Below are 22,687 nucleotides of genomic sequence, written 5' to 3' on the forward strand. Positions count from 1 at the left end.
CCCATAGGGAATGCTATTGGAACACATAGGATTAGCCTGTTACACCACTGTGTCTGCCCACCCAATGTTATTTTTTACAAACTTTATTTATTTGATAGTTAGGTAGACAGGTTGAGATAGAAGGAGGGAGGAAGGAAGGAAGAGAGAATGAGAGAGAGAAAGAGAGAGAGAGAGAATGAGTAAGCGAGAGCAAATGAACTCCCATTTATATGCTTTTTCATTTTCCAAATACCTGCAACACTTGGGATTAGGACAGGTCAGAAAATGGGAACTCAATCCAGCTCTCCCAGTTGGGTTGTAGGGATTTAACCACTTGAGCCATCCGCATGGCTTCCTACAGTGAATGTTAGTAAGACCTTAGAATCATGAATGGAAACAGGACTTGATCTAGATATTCTGATTTGGGATGTGGGTGTATAAGCAGCATCTTAACACTTAAGCCAAATGTCTACTCCTATACACATTGTTTCTCAACAGCACACTGCCTATCAAAGTCTACTACTGTCCTTTCAAAGACTCAGGTACATTAACATGTATAATGTAATGAGTAACATAGTAATGTGTAATTCAGTAAATAAATGCCAGACCTAGAATTTCAGTGCAAATCTACTAAACGCGTTACTCGATTTCTCCAGCTGATAAAACTTTTTTTCTTTGCAATTGCTGTTTCAAGACCAGCTGTGTGAAACCACTGCTCATATTCATTTGTATCACACACTCAGAGGGCTCACTATTTATTTACTTTTTGTGGATTTGCAATATAATTTACTGTAAAAGTAAATTTATAGTTTCAAAGCAAGAACTAGAATATTTCAGAGTACAACTGTCTATGCTTGCTCACATTTTGCCTATAACAAACAGAGGTAAGGGATATTTAGAAAACAGGAATGTAAAGGAAAGGAGGAAGAGAGGAAGGAAACAAAATACAAGTATCCAAATGTCTATTTGAGTAAAACAAACCACAGAGAAAACCAAGGCTAACATAATCCAATCCAATACAAACTGCAACACAACTGGATGTAAAAGCAAATCTATCGGAACCACTGGGAAAGCAACAGCAAACAACCTCAATCATTAATTTTTTTTATTCTAATTTAGCAGGTAACTTCCTCCGGGCTTCTCAAAGCTCACTTTGACCAAAATGTTTCAGACTGCAGTACTGTCAGAACCATGGTGAAAATGGGTGGTTCTTTCACCTGGATACTTGCCTTACATTCTTTCATATAGAATCCTCTCATTACCAGACTGCTTCTCAAAACACATGGGCTATTTTAGTGGGGAGTCCAATTATAATTTCCAGATTAAATCAGAGCCTACAGCATTTGTACCTGAGAATTGGGTAACAGGATATGACAGAGTTTTAAAAAATTATGCACTCTTTTGTATAATTAATCTGAATCTTGCCCAAACCAGCAACAACCCAAACTTACCATCAAATATCATAATTCATAGCCAACGTAAAAGGAAGTGAGTGGCTCTCTTCATCTCCAACCTTGCTGAGTGATTGGGACCCATAAAGATGTACATTGCTATAGTTAAATTCAGTGGTCTCAGACACAGCAAGAGAATATGTATTACTTCATTCAACATACATTACAGGATTTTAGTATGGGAAACTGACTGATAAAACACCAAACAAGTACTTTCACCCATAGTTCAGATCTCTTAGGAAAGTAAATTTGGTTATGCTAAAATGTAACAATTTTACTTTGATTTGGTAAAGTATAAGTGTGATTTAGAAACACATTTATGTTATGTTATGTTATAATAAGCCTATCTTCTAATTTCGCTTTCCATGAACTTAAAAAAAAATTAAATGCATTCATTTGAAAGGCAGAGTGACAGAGATCTTCTACTGGCACAATCATGGCATGAGCTATAACTTTATATAAGTCTCCCACGGATGGCCGGAACCCAGGTACAATAGGAAGCTTGATTGGCAAGCACATGCAGCAATCAATCCTAAGCCCTCTGACGTTGGATGCAGTTTTCCAAGTGGGAGCTTAACTTGCTGCATCACAACACCACCACAAACTTTCTGAAGTACCCTGTACTACCCAAAGGCAAAGAGAAACAAGCCATAAGTACTACAGGCCAATGACAAGGCACAAACTTTAGCCTGTTCTACTTTGTCCTTTCTTATAGTCAGGGCATCCAAATACTAAAACAAAAAAAAAAATCACATCAATTCTTTCCCTTTTTTTCTTTCATTTTATTAAACATATCTCTTGTCATTTGTTTTTCCTCCACTCTCTTCCTTTTCCTTACTCTTGTACACAGGGATTACTGCTAATGGTTAAATCTGTAGTTTGAACTATGTTATAGCAATTTACAGGAATATAGGTGACAAGGATCATGACAGAGCAACTGAAACAGTGGAAATAACTAAAGAAATTATGAATTTGATGAATAGCCACATGTTACCAACTCTGGATGTTAGTATTAGTCAAGGAGATTGGATATTTATCAAATATAGCTTACTCAATAGCCACTGTTTCACATATGGAAGAATGGGAAGGAAGTATTATATCTATGATTCAGTGTTTTTCTAACAGTACTTTGATCACACTTCAGGTCAAAATAATTTTCCAATCAAGATATATAGTTGCTTAGTGCATTAATTCTCAAAATTTACAGGTACAAACATAAAAGGTAGGGGTGCCAAAGCGTTAATTTCCCCTTTTGATTGACTTTTTTTTGCATTATTTAGATGCAACAACTAGGAGGACATTCTTTGACTCCATGTTTTAGTTACATTTACTAGAAGAGACTGCATCTAGCAAGTTATTTAAATTTATCAATCAGTGTATATGTATATATACATACATATATATGTTATTTTTAACAGGGGTAAGCTAGGTAAAAGGTAACATTAAGGACAAAAGTACTCATTTTAGTGCATATATATAAAAAGACTAATGTCGGGCTTGGCGGCGTGGCCTAGTGGCTAAGGTCCTCGCCTTGATCCCATATGGCTGCTGGTTCTAATCCTGGCGGCTCCACTTCCTCTCTGTCTCTCCTCCTCTCAGTATATCTGACTTTGTAATGAAAATAAAATAAATCTTAAAAAAAAAAAGACTAATGTCTCTTGCATAAAGATGGTGTCCAAATTCAAATTCATACTTCTCTTCTCTCTAAGACTCTGCCTTTCAAATGCATCATGTATATATATAATACAAAAGATGTGTATTATAAGCAACAAATGAAATGCAGGTTTCCTACCCACAAAACAATGTTTCTAGAATGTTTCATGTTGCTTTAGCTTATTCGTACAAGAGGAAAACAAAACAAAAAACAAGCAACCCTGAATTACTAATTGCAAACTTCTAAAAAAGTGAGGAATGTAAAAACTGGAGGATCATTTATTTGCAATGGATGCAAAAAATATGTATTGTAATAGCTCAGTGTTTTGCATTTGCAGATTTATGAAACAAATCAGTACATATATTATGATTCTGAGAAACAAGCATGAAATAAATCATGTGTTCAGCATGTATGTATGCTAGAGCAGATTTTAAACTCTACTACAGTTTCCAAGGCACCTAAGAGGTCATACCACATAAACAAGAAAAAGGTATGAAAGTGCGACAGGTTTCCAGCCCAAGCATCCATTGTTACTTGCCACATACGGCTTTATGGAGGGGAGGGTTTTTTCTGCTCTTAAAATCTTCTAGAAATGATTTACTGTAGTTTTAAAAATAATACAAAGGAATAACAATGAATTATGAAACACCTCCTTCCAAGAGAAACATATCTCTGTACTGAATAAAGAGGAGGAAAAAATATACAAATGTTTTCTGAGATAACATTTGCTTTCATAATTCTCAATTCTATCTGGTGTAATCTTCACCTGCTAGTTTCTTTCTTTCTTCTCAGTAGACAAGTAAAGTGAGTCAAATAGTGACAACCTGATAAAAATGAGTTTTTCTTGTCAGCTTTTATAGAGATTAACAAAGTATTTTTCAGGATTTCTCTTCAGTGTCACCTGGGCACTCATTCACCTCCTTTGTGTGTTGAACTGATTCACGAACCATGTTTCTCTTTTTTTTTTTTTTTTTTTTTATGAAAAACATTTAGTAGTAGCTCCTGAAGAGCCATGAATGGAAATAAGCTTGCTTCAGATCAAACTCACAAAAATCTCTCAATTTTTATCACTTTTTAACGACACAAAAGCACATGGAAATGGAGCAAGAATTTGACAGAGGAAAAACAAGGTGGAATATTAAGGTATTCAAATCAACATTACCACAGACGTAAGTAATCCCTCAAAAAAAGGGTCCTGGGGTATTACCTTATCAGGTAGGTCCTGACTTAACTTGTTGTCTGGACTTATTTCTTACCTATAAGAGGATTTCATATGTGGTTATAAAATGCTGTATTAATTTTGTTGCTAGCCAGCCTCTCATTCAACATCCATTTCCTTTCTGACTAACACATCTTGCAAACTGACATCAGTTTTAAGCAATTGGCAAGGAGTCAGTAACAGCTATGGCAGCACAAGGTGTTCTGCAGGATAATTTGCTTTGGTGTAAACATCCTATCTAAAACAGCCTTAGGTCAGCTGAATTAGTATACTTCTGTTGCCAAGTTAAGTTCAGAAATACACAGAATCTAAAATATGCTACCTAGCAGCTTAAAAACCTGTATGTTATAATCAATAACCTTATAAACTTTGCTTATTTTCTTAATACAGAACTTAAGAGGAAAAAAATTACTACTGTGTATCTTCATTTTGTAACACACTTTATTCAACTGTCTCCAAAAACAAAAAGTCTCAAAAAAACAAAAACAAAAACTCACAGAAAAGTAAAATACTTGGTTATAGCAAGACCAACTTAAAGATCACCTTCTTTTTAGACAGAAAGAATAGGTGGTTTAAGACAGTTCATAGCAGATTGCCAATGTGTGCGGTGGTTGCTGCAATTTGGACTCAAGCCCTGGTGGGTAGACTGACCAGATCAGAATATAGCAATGCTGATTCTTAGTTTGGAAAACACTGTCACAACAGACTTCAGGGATGAAGAGTACAGACATTCTGAATGGTTATAATTCCTCTTCCTGCTTTCATTATGCGAGAGAAAAAAATAGAAGATGTGAGAAGGATCATTAATCAGCAAGACAGAAAAGTGATTTAAGACTCCTCTTTTGTTAGCTATAGAAGCTCAGTCTTAGTGAATAGAAGTCTCCTTTAATTAACTGAGGCCCACGAAAAGGTGATTTAAATGTCAACCCAACATAAAGATCAGTTATTATTAGATGTAGGAGGGCACAGATAGGAATAACTAGATTGCTCACATTAAGTTAGGACTTCTTGAAAATTTAGTGGGGAAAACTAACACTTATTAAGGTATATTGCAAAGATGGCAGTTAAGCAAATTCTCACATTTTAAAAACAGGAGGCAAACTCAATTATTATTTACCTTTTAGATAGATTATTTAGCTGATTATTTAGGAAATTCTAAACACATTACTATCTTCTCACAGCATCAACCTACACTAGTAAAAGTGAGAAAGAATGGAGGAAAGTAACGCTGATGAAGCACTTTCTAATGTACCATGCATTGCTTCTTGGTGCTTTCAGCCTTGTCATTTTACCTAACCCTCAAAACGACTCAGTCATACAAATATTACAAATGAGGCACCTGATGTTCAGAGGCTATAAATAACCTGCCTGAAACCGCCCTCCATGAAAAGAGCCATGATTCCATCAAAGGCCTATGCAGCCCACTACCTTTCGTGGAAGCTGAATTCTCAGATCTGGGTACACAAAACGCATGCTGTAACTGTATGAGTCTTACAGAAAATGCATTAGCAATTTTACTTCATGAGATAATCTACTATAAGAAGGATAATCCCCAAGTGCAAATAATTATTCAGCCCAAGTTAGAAAGGAAGTTGCATTTCACTCTTTGAGAAAAGGTATATGCATAATGAGTACAGTTAAGACGTTCATGTGCACATATTTGCAACAGCTGATTTCCTGCCAAGAGACAAATGTTTTCTATAATTTGATAAATTACAAATAAATAAATGAAGTGGAAGCTGCTACAAATAACTTAGAAAACAAAAAGATCAAAGCAAAAGAAAACAGTAGCTATGACCAAAAATGATTTATTTCCTCTCTTAAGTTGAGTTTCCATTTGCTTTTAAATGGCAACATGTTTTTCTATCAAGAGAGCCAAAAGCCTAAGAGGCAGGCCAAGGCTCCAGGGTCGTGAGGTGCAGGCAGCAGAGATGGCCTAAGGACACAGACAGTTCAATCCAGCTCCCTATAACTACACCTGGGAAAGCAGTAGATGATGGCTGAAATGTTTAGACCACTGCACTCACACAAGAAACCTACATGAAGCTATTGGCTTTGGCCAGGTTCAGCCTATAAGCCCTAAGCTATATGGGATCGTTAAGCAGCAGATGGATGATTTCTCTAAATAAAATATATTCTAAAAGATAAGAGAAAATGGAATAGCACTGCAAGGAGCTTCTTACAAGGATCTATATAAAACACTTCCTATTTCACTGTCTCACCTACCCCCATGAAAAGCTCAGGAATGGGTAAATTAACTCAGGCGAAAGAAAACATTTTTAATGTAACCTCCGCATCAAATTTACAAGTACTAAGGTGCTGGCGTAATGGCTCAGTGGCTAAACCATTGCCTTGTACACCTGGAATCCCATTTGGGTGCTGGTTCATGTCTTGACTGCTCCACTTCCCATCCACCTCCCTGACTGTAGCCTGGAAAGCAGTCAAGGATGGTCCAAGGCCTTGGGACCCTGCACTGGAACCGGAAACCTGGAAGAAGGTCCTGGGTCCTGGCTTCAGATCAGCTTTGTGGATAGTTAGGGAGTGAACCAGTGGATACAAGATCTTTCTCTCTGCCTCTCCTTCTTTCTCTAAATCTGCCTTTCCAATAAAAATAAACAATTTTTTTTCTTAAAAAGATTTTATTTTTATTGGAAAGTCAGATATACAGAAAGGGGGAGAGACAGACAGATAGATCTTCCGTCCATTGATTTCACTCCCCAAGTGACTTCAACGGCTGGAACTGAGATGATTTGAAACCAGGAGCCGAGAGTCTCTTCTGGGTCTCCCATGCACATGCAGGGTCCCAAGAACCTGGGCTGTCCTCGATTGCTTACCCAGGCAACAAGCAGGGAGCTGGATGGGAAACGGGCTGCCCAGGACATGAACTGGTGTCCATATGGGATTCTGGTGCATGTAAGGTGAGGACCTGCTAGGGTTCTGTGCTAAAGGATATGTGTTAGCTTGGGGAGGAAATTAGAGCAGTATTTATAAAGCTGAGTTAGTAGGAATCAAGCACTGTAGCACAATTTTCCTTCTGATGAAAAGACAAAGTGCAAAGATGATTGATCAGTAGCGAGGTCACTTATCCTAAATTTCCTATTTATAGTGTTTCCTATTTATAGTGTTTCCCTCTCACACCTCTGTGAATTGTCTCATATTAAGACTGAAAAGAAAAGGAAAAAACGCAACATGGAATAAACTTTTCCATCCAAACATAAATCTAAAGATTGACTGTGCTCTCTCTGGAATATGTTGATGGTAAATAGAGAGATCTCCCTACCACAACTACGTAGAACGAGACATAAAATAAATCCAAGGAAGGACAGAATTTTCACTTTTCCTATAACAGTTTTTAGAAGATTGGATATAAAAATTAATGGTGAGTATGCCTACATTTTAGCAGGGTTATGGCATAAACCACAGAAGAACTAAGCAAGCTGGTACAATAACTGCTGGCACTAAATGAACGTATTCTTTTCCGTCAGACCAAATCTCATTGAATTATATTTTTGTTTTGCATATCTACTTTACTACAAGGAATTACTTGAAAGTGAGAAAGACATATTTATACCTTCCTATCTCTTCTTCTATCTCAATAAAGAGAAAGATTTATGGCTTCTTTTCCTTGCTATTTCCTGTAAGTTACTGTATCTCATACGTTAGGCCAGTCTTTAGTCTCACATCAAAAACTGGAATTCTGGAAATACTAGAGCAGTTATTTTATGATAAATGATTGTTCATTTTTACTTGGACAGTGTTGCCAAAAAAAATTCATAAAGATTATTGTTTCAGATAGGACTGAAAGGCACATACACTGCACACTGCTTCACAAGCTACTTTATACACAGATTGCTTTTCCAACAATATACATAGTTCTTGAGGTAAAACCACACCCAGGGATTCATTTGGGTAGTAAATATTAGCTCTAGCATCAACTAACACTCCACATGGAAGATTACTTACCTTGCTCTAGCAGATACTATCAATAATTTGTAATGTGTTAATTTGGTTTTCACACAACAATCACATGCAAAATACAAAGTGAAGTCATACCTACTGAATAATGTAGAAATTGAAATTTCTTATTTAAAAATATTAACTTTTCAGCACAAATTTCGAAGCTGGTTCTGTACCAAGGTCTATAATTTGTCCTTTTTAAAGATTTATTTATTTTTATTGGAAAGTCAGATATACAGAGAGGAGGAGAGAGAGAGAGGAAAGATCTTCTATCTGCTGATTCACTACCCCGGTAGCTGCAACGGCCAGAGCTCAGCCAATCTGAAGCCAGGAGCCAAGACTTGGACTGTCCTAAACTGCTTTCTGAGGCCACAAGCAGGGAATTGGATGGAAAGTGGGGCCTCCAGGATTAGAACCGGCACCCATGAGGGATCCCGGTGTGTTCAAGGGGAAAGACTTTAGCCTCTAGGCTACCGTGCACTAGCTTGTCCTTTTGCTAAAAACTGCGTACAGGAAAGTTGCACATGTAGTGGATTTTTTTTTGTAAATAAAACAGAGTGGCTAAAGCAAGGGAAAAAATTATCTCTTACATATAAACATGATATTTAACATCTCTAGATAGGTTCCACAATTCTTGCTGAGAATTTATCTTCACACTTAAGGATATATGCTTCTTTTCCTTTTTATGTGAGAGAAGCTGTGTTAATATACAAATTGACTGAGCTATTTTGAAAACATAGACAAAAAACAATACAATTGCTTTGTTAAGCCTGTTATACTTTTGATATCCTTTCACTTTTATAATCTCCTAGAGAAAACAGTGGAAAAGGTGTACTATTATTTCCATCTGATAAGAAATCACAGTTCTGAAAAGTTTGAGACTGGGTGAAAACTGCTACACCAAGAATTCCAATAGGAGAATCTACTGCTACTGCATTGTTCAAACTGTATTTTCAGAAATAATATACAAAAGGTAAATAGAGGAGAGATAAGATGCAATTTGATACTTGTCATATCCCAAATTCTTCTGTTTCAAGACTTCTTAATACATGAGCGTTTACAATGGCTGGCAGCAAATTGTTACTTATGTTGAATGATCCCAAGGCATGGCTTTTTCTCACCAAGGTATTCTAAGGGTAAATATCTTACCTCCGCTCCTGAATAGGTATCAGTTTGGAGGACAAGTTCATCTAAGTCAACCTCAGTGCTGATTGGCATCGAGTGAAACTGCAGCTTCAGTATTTCTCCTCTTGTTGCTGCGTCTGGTAAAGGCACATAGATGAGTCTATCAATTCTTCCAGGTCGCAGCAAAGCCTGCAAAGAGAAGATCCGGCAACATGGATTACCAGGCTCAGAGCTAACCTTAAACACCACAGGGACCCAGATATAGAGGTTGTCCAATATTTGAGGGAGACCCCATTACTACTGATAACTAGCAAGTAAAATAGATACTAAAGACTATGTAATCTATGAAAAAACAAATAAACATGAAAATAGAAATATAGTACTCTTGGGAGACTTCAAGTTCCTTAGCAGTGGTCAGGATGTCAGGGAAGTAAAATATGATTCCCTCTTTTGGGACATGTATATATAAACTGGATTGATACCAAAAAAAGTATTTTGTAATTTCCTTCAAGAACATGTAAAATACGTGTTCAGATGTTAGGGCCTCAAAAAAAAACCAGCAAAATTTGATAATAAAAGCATGAGACTAATGTAGCCAACAAACTTCCCTCACATCTTATTTGAGGTGAATGCCTACATTACAATTAATAAAACCATGCATTCACAAGTGTTTATTGACACTAATACATATAAGACACAGTTGTTGATATTAGGAAAAAACATTAATAAGTTATATAAAATGGATTGGGGCAATAGATAGTTACACATACTTATAAAAATCAATGAGTTACTTTAATGAGTGAATTTATGGGATGTGAATTGTATCTTGAATGGGGCAGCTTAAAAGTCTGCTGGACGAGCAGTCAATATAAAGGGAATATCAAATGAAGTATAATGGTTCAAGTAACTGGCTTATTCTGGGCAAAATAACAAATCCCAACACTTACAAATACACTGAACAAAAAGAAAAGCAATAGGAAATGAGATTAGAGTCAGTTATGGGTAGATCATAGTATGTCTTTGAAAGATACGATAAAGAGCATGGATCATACTTGCAATGGGAAGCACTGGAAGGTTTTAAAGTAAGAAAGGTTATTACTATAGATCATAGTATTGGTTAAGAAGGAGGAAATGGTGACTAACTTCTGATAATAAATTCAACAACTAGTAAAAGTGCTGTGGTGCAATGAATTAGGATGCCACCTACAGCATGAACAATCCATACAAACGCCATTTAAGCTCCAGTCACTTCACTCTGATCCAGCTCCATGCTAATATGCCTGAGGGAAAGTAGTGAAGATGGCCCAAATCCCTGAGAACCTGACACACACGTGGGAGAGCCAGATGAAGCTTCAGGCTCTTAGCATTGGCTTGGCTCAGCCCTGACTGCTGTGGGCATTAGCCACAATATTTTGTGTTGCTGAAGTCACCCAATGTGTAGTATTTTGCTATGTCTGACTCCAGCAAGCTCATATACCTAACACAATCCTTCTACTTTTAATCCTGTCATATGGCCTGATTCCTGGACACCTGAACCAAGCAAACTTTAAATTAACATTTTATATGCTGAATTTTAAGCCTCTTTCATAGTCTTGTAAATATTCCCCTAGTTCATATCATCTTAATATAAAGAAAACTTTCATCCTTTCAGAAAACAATCCAACAAGCGTGCAAAATATCTGAACAGATAACATATGAAGAAAATTATATGAGCTGTACATACAAAAGATGCTTAAAATCACTAATCAACACATCAATGCAAATTCAAATATAGTAAGACATGATTACAGTGCTTATAAAGAACTAAAATGAATGATATTGACAACACAAAAATTGATCAGATATAGAGTAACTAGAATGTAATACTGTTAATGTAAGCAAACTAGCACAACTATTTTGGAAAGCCACTAGGTAGCTTTCTAACAGCTAAATATGCCACTCTGTAATGCCTATTATATTCCTAGTATTTACACAAAGATTATCTTCAACTAACTGGGAGGTCACATAACACACATTCAACACACTTTTTAATAGATCAGTTTTTGTGACTTGCTTATGAATATAGGTATCACAATAACTTTAATCCCAGAGATGACTCTGATTATTTTGTTTTAATTTATTCTATCACATATCTGATTAGATTACAGATACATTGTTAAAACTTATAGGGTAAATAACAAATTCATACTAATGTTCATAAAACATTCAAACTGGCATTAACAAATGTAGTAGAAACAACATTTTTTTACAAAAAGAAATTCTGGAAAAACTGGGTAGAAAAATTTTAACCATGTATAAGTTTTGGGGGTCAGCGTTGCAGCACAGAAGGTAAAGCTTCTGTCTACAATGATAGCCCATATGGACAATGGTTCATGTCCTGGTTGCCACACTTCTGAACTAACAGACTGCGAAAGCAGCGGAAGAAGAGTCCAAGCCCTTTGGCCCTGGCCACTCACGTGGGGGACTCTGCCAAAGTTCCTGGCTTTGTTCTGGCCTAACCCTGGTCCCTGTTACTGGACATAAACATATGAATAGCATCATTATATTTCTAGGATGAAGTTACCCTTTTCATCTTTCCAGAAACACTAACATTCTAGGCCGTTTAAAATTTTCCTTTCTAATAGTTGAAAGAACAACATAGCAAAGGATATAGAGCATACATGTCAGTAAAGTCCCTGGAATACTCAGTATACATTTGTGCTTTCCCTTCTGGTCCAGAGCTGTTCTTGGGCAGGCAGAGTTGAGAACACTTCAATGATTATAACACTGTCTGGGCCAGCAGCCAGCGAGGCTTTTTCTGGCCTGATCTTGTCAGTGAAAGTTATGTTTAAAAAATAGTAGGAAGCAACTTTCCTTCCTGTAGAATTCTGAATGAGTTAACACCCTTCCTAGAATTTCTTTAAAAATACTGTTCTGTTCTGGGATATTAGAGTAGAAGCATTTATTCTGAACGATGGGATGTTCTGTTATTTTAAAATCACCACAAGACAACTCAGTGGGGAAAAAAAAACACAAAAACAAGCCAAGGCTTTCTAATACTTGGAACTCTTCTGGCTCCAAGGGCATACTGGATAGTGTGGCCTCTTCATTATATAATCTTCTAAAAATAACCCATGGGGCAAGCTGCCTTTTTGAGAACTCATTCAAGATCACCTCCAGTCTCCACGCTTCTAATAACCTCAGGTTCCTCATGTGTGAAAATAAAGATGGCTCTTTAACGAGAGCTATGTACATCTGACAAGAATTTCTTTCCCCTCACAATCCTGCAGTAATTACAAGGATTTCATTGGGAATCTGCTTTGGTGTCCCAGATAAGAACAACAGTACTGGTTGTCTTTTTTCTTTTTTTTAAGATTTATTTATTTTTATTTGAAAGGCAATTTTAAAGAGAGGACAGACACATAAAGACCTCTCGATTGACTGATTCGCTCCCCAAAAGGCCACAACAGTCAGAGCTAAGCTGATCCGAAGCTGGGCCAGAAATTCCTTGAAGGTACAAAGTCCCAGGAACTTGTGCCATCCTCTGCTGCAATCCCAGGTTATAAACAGGCAGCACGATTGGATGTGGAGCAGCTGGGATACGAACCAGCAGCTATAACTTTTAAATGGATCTTTCAGGCCATAATTCTTAAACAACAAAATGCCCATAGCTGGTATTACATGATTGTTACTGCAAACACAGTAGTTTATTACAAAATCTGTACTCTTTTCCAGTTCTGTTTTTTACTTATGTGACTCAAAACAAATTTGATAAGTCACATGAAGCAGTCTTATATATCTAACATCTTCAATAGTTACAGGACTAACATCTGTTTTTTCATAAATTCTAAAACCCAATAGATATAATTTTCTGTAATATTAAATACGAAAATACAATTAACCAGCACAGGAATATTTTGTTTAGACTGCAGTATAAAAACAGACATGTTAGGTCTTAGTGCAGTAGCCTAGTGGCTAAAGTCCTCGCCTTGCACACACCAAGATACCATATGGGCACCGGTTTATGTCCTAGCTGCATCATGTTCCATCCAGTTCCCTATTGTGGCCTGGAAAGGTATTCAATAAGGGTCCAAAGTCTTGGGCCCCTGCATCTTGTGGGAGGCCCAAAAGAAGCTCCTGTCTCCTGGCTTTGGATCAGCTTAGCTTTGGCTGTTGTGACCACTTGGGGAGTGTAAATCAGACTTCCCAAAAAAAAATAAATGAATCTTAAAAAAAAAAAGACACATTGAAAGAAGTCAGCTTGATAGGCCCACATGCACTTAAACGATCAACAAGGGTGTGTATGTGAATGTAGGGATTGTCTTCCTCTTGCAAAGAAAAGCAGCATGCAGCCTTCACACTTTAAAAACAGTATCAGTGAATCATGATTCATGGAGAAAAGAGTTCCAGGAACCAAAGAGAAAGCTGGGTCCTTGATGACAGCTCTAATTTTTTAAAAAAGAAATCTCAGATTTACTTTAGACATCTCTTTCTTTTAAATCCAACTGATTAATAGGTATGGTTAAGATTACCTTTTAAATTTCTCTTAAAACTGCCACTTTTAGCTAATCCTATGGGTTACGTTTTTGTGTAATTTTTTTTTAATATCATCTGCCTTTTCCAAAAGATTATAAGGTGTATATACTAACAGGAATCACATCCGTTTTATTCAACACAGTGAATCTTTGGCAAATCTTTTCACAAGAATTTGAGATCCTTAGCGTATAATTGAGAAGCAGAGACATATTTATATTGTAACAAAAACAGAACAATTCATTAATTGAGTGAATTCCCACCCCCTGGATGACTTTAATGTCCCAGCCTGGGAATGAAGTCCAGATCCAGGAACCCAATCATTTGGGCCAGCAATGCTGCCTCTCAAGAAGTGCATCAATTGGATGCTGGACTTATAAAGACAGAACGGGGAAACGAGCCCAAGGACTCTGATGTGAGATGCAGGTATTGTAACTGCTAGGCCAAATACACATTTCAACAGTCTTTTCCAGAAAAGCAAATTTGAAATCATGCACATTACAACTTACACAGAAAGAAATTATTTTTAAAAAAGACAAAGAAATGACAATTGAATTTTACTTACTTTGAAAATATAAGAATTATTACTGGTGCCATAGGTAACTCTCATGGTAAAATGGAAAATGAGAAACGCCAAAAGTCAAGATTAACTGATTTAAGATAAAACTTTGATGGGAAACAGAGAACTTCAAATCTTTAAAAATCCAAAAACAGTTCTGTTTCACACAGACTAGATCTTATGACAAAGAGGAGAAAATTCATCAAGTCAAGGAAAGTAAGAAAAAGAAATAAACGTATTTTGTGTCACAGTGAAGAGGGCAAGAGACCCAGAGAAGACAGAAGCTGGAGGTAGCCAGAGGTAATCTTATCTGGTTATTCCTACATGTGTGACATGTCATAAAAAAGTTTAGTGAACACTTATGGAAGGTACCTGTATTTAGCAATATGAAGATGTATAGGTACATGAAGAAAAAATCTATAGGTATAATCACCTATAATACATGTGCTGAATTTGGCTGGCCTTCTGTCATAGTGTAAAAGAAACTGGAAGGATTTTGATGAGGTAACAGACAGGCTCTGATTTCTGTGTAAGAAAGTAAATGACCCAAGCAACAGCATGGAGGAAGCACAGGGATGGAGGACAACTTCCAGTTAGGAAGCCAATACAATCTCGAATCTCCAAATTAGAACGTACCACTGGAGGCAGTGAAGCCAAAAAGGACAAGTTAAGAGATGGTTTTGAAGCGGAGCTGCCCAAGGATTTCAGCTTAGCATTACTGCATATTTTCCCCCTTTGAAAACGCCTCTCCATTGTGCAAAGGAAGAAAAAAACTCAGAATTTCTTTGAAAAACATATGTAATTACTGTGCAAAGGGAATGACACTCTCAAATTAAAACTTGTATCTTACATCCTCATTTCCCATGAGTTCACTTTTTAGCTGCTGTGGGTGTCTGTTAAACATCTGAACTCACCTGACAGAGACCTAAGATTTTCACTTCCCCCCAGAGAGGACGGGTTTCTGGTGGTCACTTTAAGGATTCACGTATCAGTTCAATGTCACAAACACTCACTGAGTAGTTACCATATGCCAGGCACAGGATTAGATGCTAGTGTTACCATACTCTTTGTACTATGAAAAGCAATTCTTTTAAAAATGATTTCTGTATGTCAACATCTAAGAATGCACTCATATTAAAACAAATAAATCAATCAGTCTGTAGGCTATCTGTCCAAAGTTAGGCTTGCTCAGTTCTGTTAAAACCCGTGGCATTGTACAAGCAAAGATTTGATGCATTTGACAGTAGGTGTTTAGGAACAACGTACAGCAATAATCAGCAGTGAACAGAACACAACAGAAATAATTCAGCTCTCCCACTAACACACACACACACACACACACACACCAATTTCCTTTATTAGCATGATACATTTCATCTACTCCTTTTTAAGGGCCCTTTTTGAGGCAAAGCAGTATTAATATCTGGTACTAATTCAAAATTTTCCATATATATATATATATATATACACACACACATATATATATATACACACATATATATATATACATATATATATATACAGCTTTGTGGTAACATTGCTGGGTAAGATTCCCATGACCCTTGGCTAGAGGGTCTAACTACAACTGGCCCCTGCTACAGTTCTTGACGCCAGTTTCCTGCTAGTACAGATTCAGGGAGATAGCAGTGATGGCCATTCATTATTTTGTTTGTTTGCTTGTTTATTTATTTATTTTTATTTCCCCTGCCCTCTCCCCAAATCCCCTCTCCCTACCAAATTCCCCTGTATTATTACTATCACATAGCTCTTCATAAACAGTCACATGTTCATCATTGCGGGCATGGACAACGGCAGAGAGCCCAGCCTCCCATTGTCAAGATACAGCTAACAGTCTCATTAGTAGTCCATCTATAATCTGGAAGTAGAGATGCACACTGCACTGCATCCTCACATCTGGACATGATAGTCTCCATTACAGTCACCTCACATCCCTCTTAAATGAAAAGCCAAAAAACAAAATCAACAACAGGAAGAAAAATAGAAATTTACAACACCATGAATTTCTCAAGAGTTTTTGATAGTTCAACAGTCCTGAATTGCTGGCAAACTTGCCACTCCAATCACGATGAAATATCTCATGAATCCACTAGCTGCTAAAGTCCACCTTAGCATCTCCATCTGCCCAGGCCTTCACTGCCAATGACTGGCTGGGGTAGCTGATCAATTTGTTCTGTCCTCTGTCCTCTGTCCTCTGCCACGGCACCAGGTGTCCTCTGGAGGCTCCGATGTACTGCCCCATCCTCCATGTACATTTGGATATGCTGTCCTCTGCTCTGTCTGAGCCACTGAGGAGGCCCAGCTGTGACACATCCACTCCCACAGTCAGCCCATAGAATTGGCAATTCTCTGCATGGTTAGGGTTCTGAGTCCAGCAGTTCAGTTAGTAGGGAACCTCCCAAGAAACCTCTGAGGCCATTCCAGATCTGATTTGAGCCAAATCAGCCTACGCACACACTGGTAGTTGCAATTGCTGGGTCAGTTCTGTCTCAAACCTTGTGTTTTATGCAACCTGATGGGTGTTGGAGCCCACCCCAATCCTGCCCACCCCAGACTCGGCCTTCACATAAACCAGTGGGAGCTGCAACCTAGTCAGGTACCATATTTTTGCCTAGTCTTGGCTGCTCCCTGTCTTGGTGTTTACACTCACCTGCAGGGAGTGTGTTCTGACAGAGGAGTTCCCCAGGCTCCTCCATCCGGATCTCCCAGTGCCAGCTCTCGTGCACACCAGTGGGTCCACGGGCCAGTCCTACTTAGTCCACTTCCTGTCCTGGCAGAAACAGTGGCCTTCACCCAATCTGGTTCTTGCTGTTGAGTGCTATAGCCCAGCCAAGTCTGCTCCATACCCAGACACAGCTCACACATAGCTCAGCGGGGGCAGAGACCTGGCCTATTTCTGTGAAATCTGCTTTACTTCTGGTACTTTTTAAGAAAAGCAAGTAAAAAATTAATTTTAATTTCTTCATTTTTTCTAGGGACAATACTTATAGCCAAAACGTAAAATTTGTTAGAAAAATCCCATTTGAATTGAACACAGGGAATAAAATAACGGAATTGGATGACTATAGGAATGTGCTTTCCCAGTCCCTAGGCACTGAGAACAGCCGTACTTTCTTCCAAGGTTAAGTTTACAAAAGAACTATATGAGTTTTCAGAAGAACTATTTGATATCACTCAGTTACAGAAAGCAGCTGACACACAATCATCTGGCTTCTGCACTGTGTCTACCCTATCTTTAGTCAAACCAAATTCTTTGGTCATGAAAGAGAGACTCATTTGCATCTGCAGCAAAGGTTTATCTCTATCTAGTATAGGACAGACAACTGAGACTGCTAAGAGGTCAGGATAACATGACTTTTGGAATACAACGACTCCTTGAAAAGTTGTGTCCAACTGTTTACATCATCCAGTCTCATCAGTAAAAAAAAAATATTTCAGAGATTTCCCCCAGTATTCCTACACCTATTCTGAAAGGATACACATGTACCCTTATACTAATATGTAGTGTAAAACACAAAACGTGTAAAGAGAGGATGCAACATAAAATTAATCATGACTGTGAGTTTCCAAAATTTTTCCCTTTGCTATGTTGGTATATGCATGCATCTCTTAGCAGGTCTATTACGATGCAATGCAGACTGTTATCAAACCATGATTCTATCATGTCTATTTCACAGACATATATTCTGATCCATATTTTACAATGTTCCTGCACCATGTTTTAGAGGCAATAAAGAGGCTATGGCTAGGACGATCATGTATATATATGAAAAAAAGACTACACATCTGATACATCTGATACTGCTCCAAGCCTTTAATAAGTCCCTCGCTTAACCTACACAGCAGCCCTACATTACAGGTAACAGAAGTGAGGTAGGCAGTAATCTCATCAAAGTCACACAGTTGTGGTAAGTGGTGGAATCAGGATTGGAATTTTGATAGTCTCACAATAGAGTCTGAAGTCAATTTCTACACCAACATAGATTGTATTAAATAGCAAAGATTGTGAATAATTTTTAAAAAGTTGAAATTCTGCTTTTTAAACTTTCAGGGTGGAACTTTAGGTAAAGTAAAACATGTTTTCCTTATTTGATAAGAAGATAATTGGAACTAAAGGATATTAGAATCACACAAAAAAAGTCTTACATTTCTAACCTCCTTCACTGATTGACAGGTCTGAAGTCCAGAGAGGTATAATTAGTGTCAACAGTCAAATAAGATTAAGAGTAGACCTTAAAATACACATTACCACAATGTTTAAATATAATGTTATTGAAGTCTTCCTAGATATATAGAACCATGGTAACTGTTTTGATATACTAATTTATGCAATCTTGCCAATAAAACTAAGAGCAAATAATTAATTGCTATACAAGTTAACAAGAAAGGAAATGGAAACTTGAAGAAACCATTGCCAGAAGCCAAAAGGATATTAAACTTTAGAGCTGTAAAAATTGATTCTGCATCCTAAAATTGTAGCAACTAAACTACATTTCATTTTTTCATATTTAATATGATAATTTATCTGTAAGTTATTAAACTTTCACAAAAGTTGGAGGGAGAAACTGCATAAAGTCAAATACACCTCTGCTAACAGATTTTGTTAAAGTTTTCTGTTTTCTATTATAAGAAATGAAAACACTAAAAATATGAGTTACGTGTCTATATTTTAATCTCTTAAAGTGGGAACATAATAAAAGAAAACCTCTAGTAAAGATAACAATTAGATGTAATAGAATACAGATTCGAGTTCTCTTGGCAATTAATCACCTAGTGAAAACATAGGCTGCTTCTATAGATCCAAGAGTTTTGTTGAATTACTGAATAATATGTGCCTGGGCTGGCTCATGAAAAGATTCTATGTCTAAAGCCTTTGAAAGTATTTCAACATTTATTTACCTACACTGATGTGAGTATGTGTATGTATGCATAAACACTGAAGACGGATCCTTCTACCACACATAGAAACTGCAGAGCTCATATTATTGTTCAGAAATGTAGAAAGAAGGAAAAGAGACCTTCTTTTCCATGTGTCGCTGAACAGAGATATTTCCTGTTTTTAGGCAGTTGGGAAGACACAATTTCCAAATTAAATACTGAGCTTGGCAGGCAAGTCATCAGTGTGTTGATAGATGCTTTTATAACCACCTATCTTTAACCTGAAATTTCAATTTGAAAAGAGATGATTTATTTTTTCTCTCTGCAACTACCACTCCTAATATGACATTTATTTAAGTAAGGGAGAACACAGAGAGAAAAGAATGGGATGAGAAGAAACATTACAATCAGGGCAGATGGATGACAGGTTAGCATAGCTCTGACAAATGTCTGTATAATCTCAAACTTTCTCTCTAAGGGTGGGGGATGGGAATGTTTTCTTTATACAAGAAAAAAAACCACAACTCTAGGCTTTAAAAGAGTTTGGAAGTCGTAACTATAAGTCTACCACATTCTCTAACAAAACATCAAAAAAATCTTTCATATGGGCATTGCTTTAACATTACTTCAGGTACTGGAATAACAACAAAAAGACATAAAAGTTCTCAAATATGCATGCAATTCTATCTTAATGATTTGAAGAAATATTTTGTTTCTGATGACTCAATTTTGCTCCATAATGACAGTTCATTCTTTATTTTTTGACTGATTGGTACATTCATTTATAACAATGAACACTTCCTTTACGAAGTACTTGTCATGTTTACACAAGATGATATGAATTGCAATGAAGATCTGAAATATTTTAAGATACATTTTAAAATCTATTTTATATCAGACCTGCAAGTTTTCTTTTTAAAGATCCATTTATTCTTATTTGAAAGGCAGATTTGCAGGGAGAAGGAGATACAGAGAAAGATTTTCTGTCTGCTGGTTGACTCACCAAATGGCCACAACAGCCTGAATTGAGCTGATCTGAGGACAGGATTTGGTTAACAACTACCAGCTTCAAAGTAGAATTTAAATTTGTTCAGTAACATAATGCATGAAATTTTAACTGTGTTTTTATAAGTAAATAAATGGTTTATTTATGTGGTTTAATCTCTTTTAAATTTTGTTTCTAAAGTTATTTTTTATGAACATCTTGATCTTATACATTTTTTAGGGTACAGTGCAATATTTTAACACACATATGCAATTATCAAGCCAGGTAACCAGCCTTTCCATTCCCTTTTCCTTGTACTTAAAGCCTATAGGCTCCTCTTCTTTGTAAGTTATGGAACACATGTGTAAACCAAAGCTACCTCAGGGTTGTACAAGTCTAGAACCTATTAACACTATCATACTCTGGACACCAGTCAAGTATCAACTCCACCTACTCCTTCACTGTCATGGTTTATATTTCTGTTACAAGCAATGATGGTTAGGGAAAATAGGAAGATCTTGTACATTATGTAAAGCTTTAAAATGTTATTTGTTCAGAGAAACATGTCACAGAATTATATTGTTTGTATCACACGAAATCAAGGAACTCTAATCAGAGCTTGTAGAGTATATATTTCAACATTAATAACACATGAAATAGCTTGGAGATACGCATAAAGGTTTAGAATTTTATACTCATTTTATTTATATAAATTTAAAAAAGAACCAAGGGCAGAGTTTTCAGATTTGGTAGTTTTGTATTTTGCTGGCCCAAAGACTAATTTCTTCCCTTACATTTTAAGAAAGCTGTATCACAAATGTCTATTTCCCCAGATTTGTAGATGCCAAACTGCTGGAAAGGGGTATTTTCCATGAAAATTACAGTGTGAAATGAAATTGTACAAATGCTTCAGTACAGTCATCAAAATACAAAAACAGACTTAATTATTTTAGTGGAAAGTCACATATATAGAGAGGAGCAAAGAATATCCAATGATATGTATTATTATTTTTTTCTTTACTTTATTGTATTGTTGTTGACAATCTTTACATAGTTAATTACGGTTAAAAAAAAAAGGTTCAGGGGGTATAGGGAAGTGGGTAATACTATTATGTCCATATTGTTTCCATCATGTATCTGAGGTAAAGGGAGATATTGAGGGAGAAGCCCCACCCGGTTTCCCGCCCACCCCAAGTCCCGGATGTGGGGCATGCTCTGAGATATTTGCTCAAGTGGTTTTCATACTTCTCCAGTTATGAATCGCTGCCAGTTTCGCTCGATGAGGTCGTCCACTGATTGATATGATCCATCATAAAGTCTCCGTGTGCCCCATATTTTGCTGCCAACATATAGCTGAGATGAATGATTGACCTGTTCTGTCTTCTGTCTTTTCTTGGTTAGAGTTCTGAGTCCAGCAGTTCGATTGGGGAGATCTCCAAAGAAACCTTGAGGTATTTCCAGACCAGATTCTTGTATGTTCTAGCAAGCACAGGGCCCGGCACAGTCCATCACCCCGATCAGCTGGTGGTTGCAATTGCTGTGTTGGTTCTGTTTTCAGTCCTGAGTTGCACTGGAACCAATGGGTGTTGCTGTCCAGTCTGGTTCTGCCCAGCACATACTCGGCCCTTACATCAACCAGTGGGAGCTGCAGCCTAGTCAGGGCGACCCACAATAACCCCCACCAGGCCCGCCCCCTACCCTGGTTTGCCGGTATGTGTAGCAGTAGACCAGTCTGTCCCCCATCCCATTTGGCTCTTGTACTTGTCACTGGGTATTAAAGCTTAGTTCCATCTAACCAACTCAACCATCCAGCCCTCACAGATGTTGAGTGCCTCTCTGTCTAGCCACCCCAGCCCCCGTCCTAGTTTTCATGCCCTCCCGCGGAACTAGTGACCCAGGAAGGGGGAACCCACTTTTTCCCTCCCAGGTCTCTCTCAGTCCCGGTTTATGCACTCTTTAGGTGGTTCTGTGATTTGACTTGACAGAATTAGTCCCCAGTGCCAGCTTCTGCCAGCTGATGCTGCGGCCAAGCCCAAACAGCCCTCACCCGCTCTAATTTATGCTTGCACCCACAGGGATAATCAGCCCAGCCTGGCTTTTCCCTGATCTAGTCCACATGCAGCGCACAGGTGTTGTAGCCTTGCTTAGTCTGGTCTGTCCCCATCCCAGCCCATGCTCTCCAGTGGGAGTAGCTGTCCAGTGAGGGGACCAGCCCCTTAATCCCCTGCCAGCTCTGTCCCTCCCTTCCTGGATCTCACGTGTGCTGGTTGGGTGCTGCAGTCAAATCCAGTACAGGCAACCTCACCCTGGCATTCCATAATGTGTACTGGTTTTGTCGCAACCAAACCCC

At 37.6% G+C, this 22,687-nt stretch overlaps 1 protein-coding gene across 5 annotated transcripts in view; it reads right to left on the reverse strand.

The window, feature by feature from the left end:
* Window positions 1-22,687, reverse strand: part of AFG2A (AFG2 AAA ATPase homolog A) — a 220,650-nt gene that overhangs the window by 36,156 nt on the left and 161,807 nt on the right. For all 5 annotated transcript variants that reach the window (XM_058666883.1, XM_058666885.1, XM_058666886.1 and 2 more), the window contains one exon: window positions 9,410-9,574. In XM_058666883.1, coding sequence (XP_058522866.1) covers window positions 9,410-9,574 — 165 coding nt within the window. The remainder of the gene's footprint in view (window positions 1-9,409; window positions 9,575-22,687) is intronic.

This window comes from Ochotona princeps, chromosome 7 (assembly GCF_030435755.1).
Source record: "Ochotona princeps isolate mOchPri1 chromosome 7, mOchPri1.hap1, whole genome shotgun sequence".
In the NCBI taxonomy this organism is placed as follows: Eukaryota; Metazoa; Chordata; class Mammalia; order Lagomorpha; family Ochotonidae; genus Ochotona; species Ochotona princeps.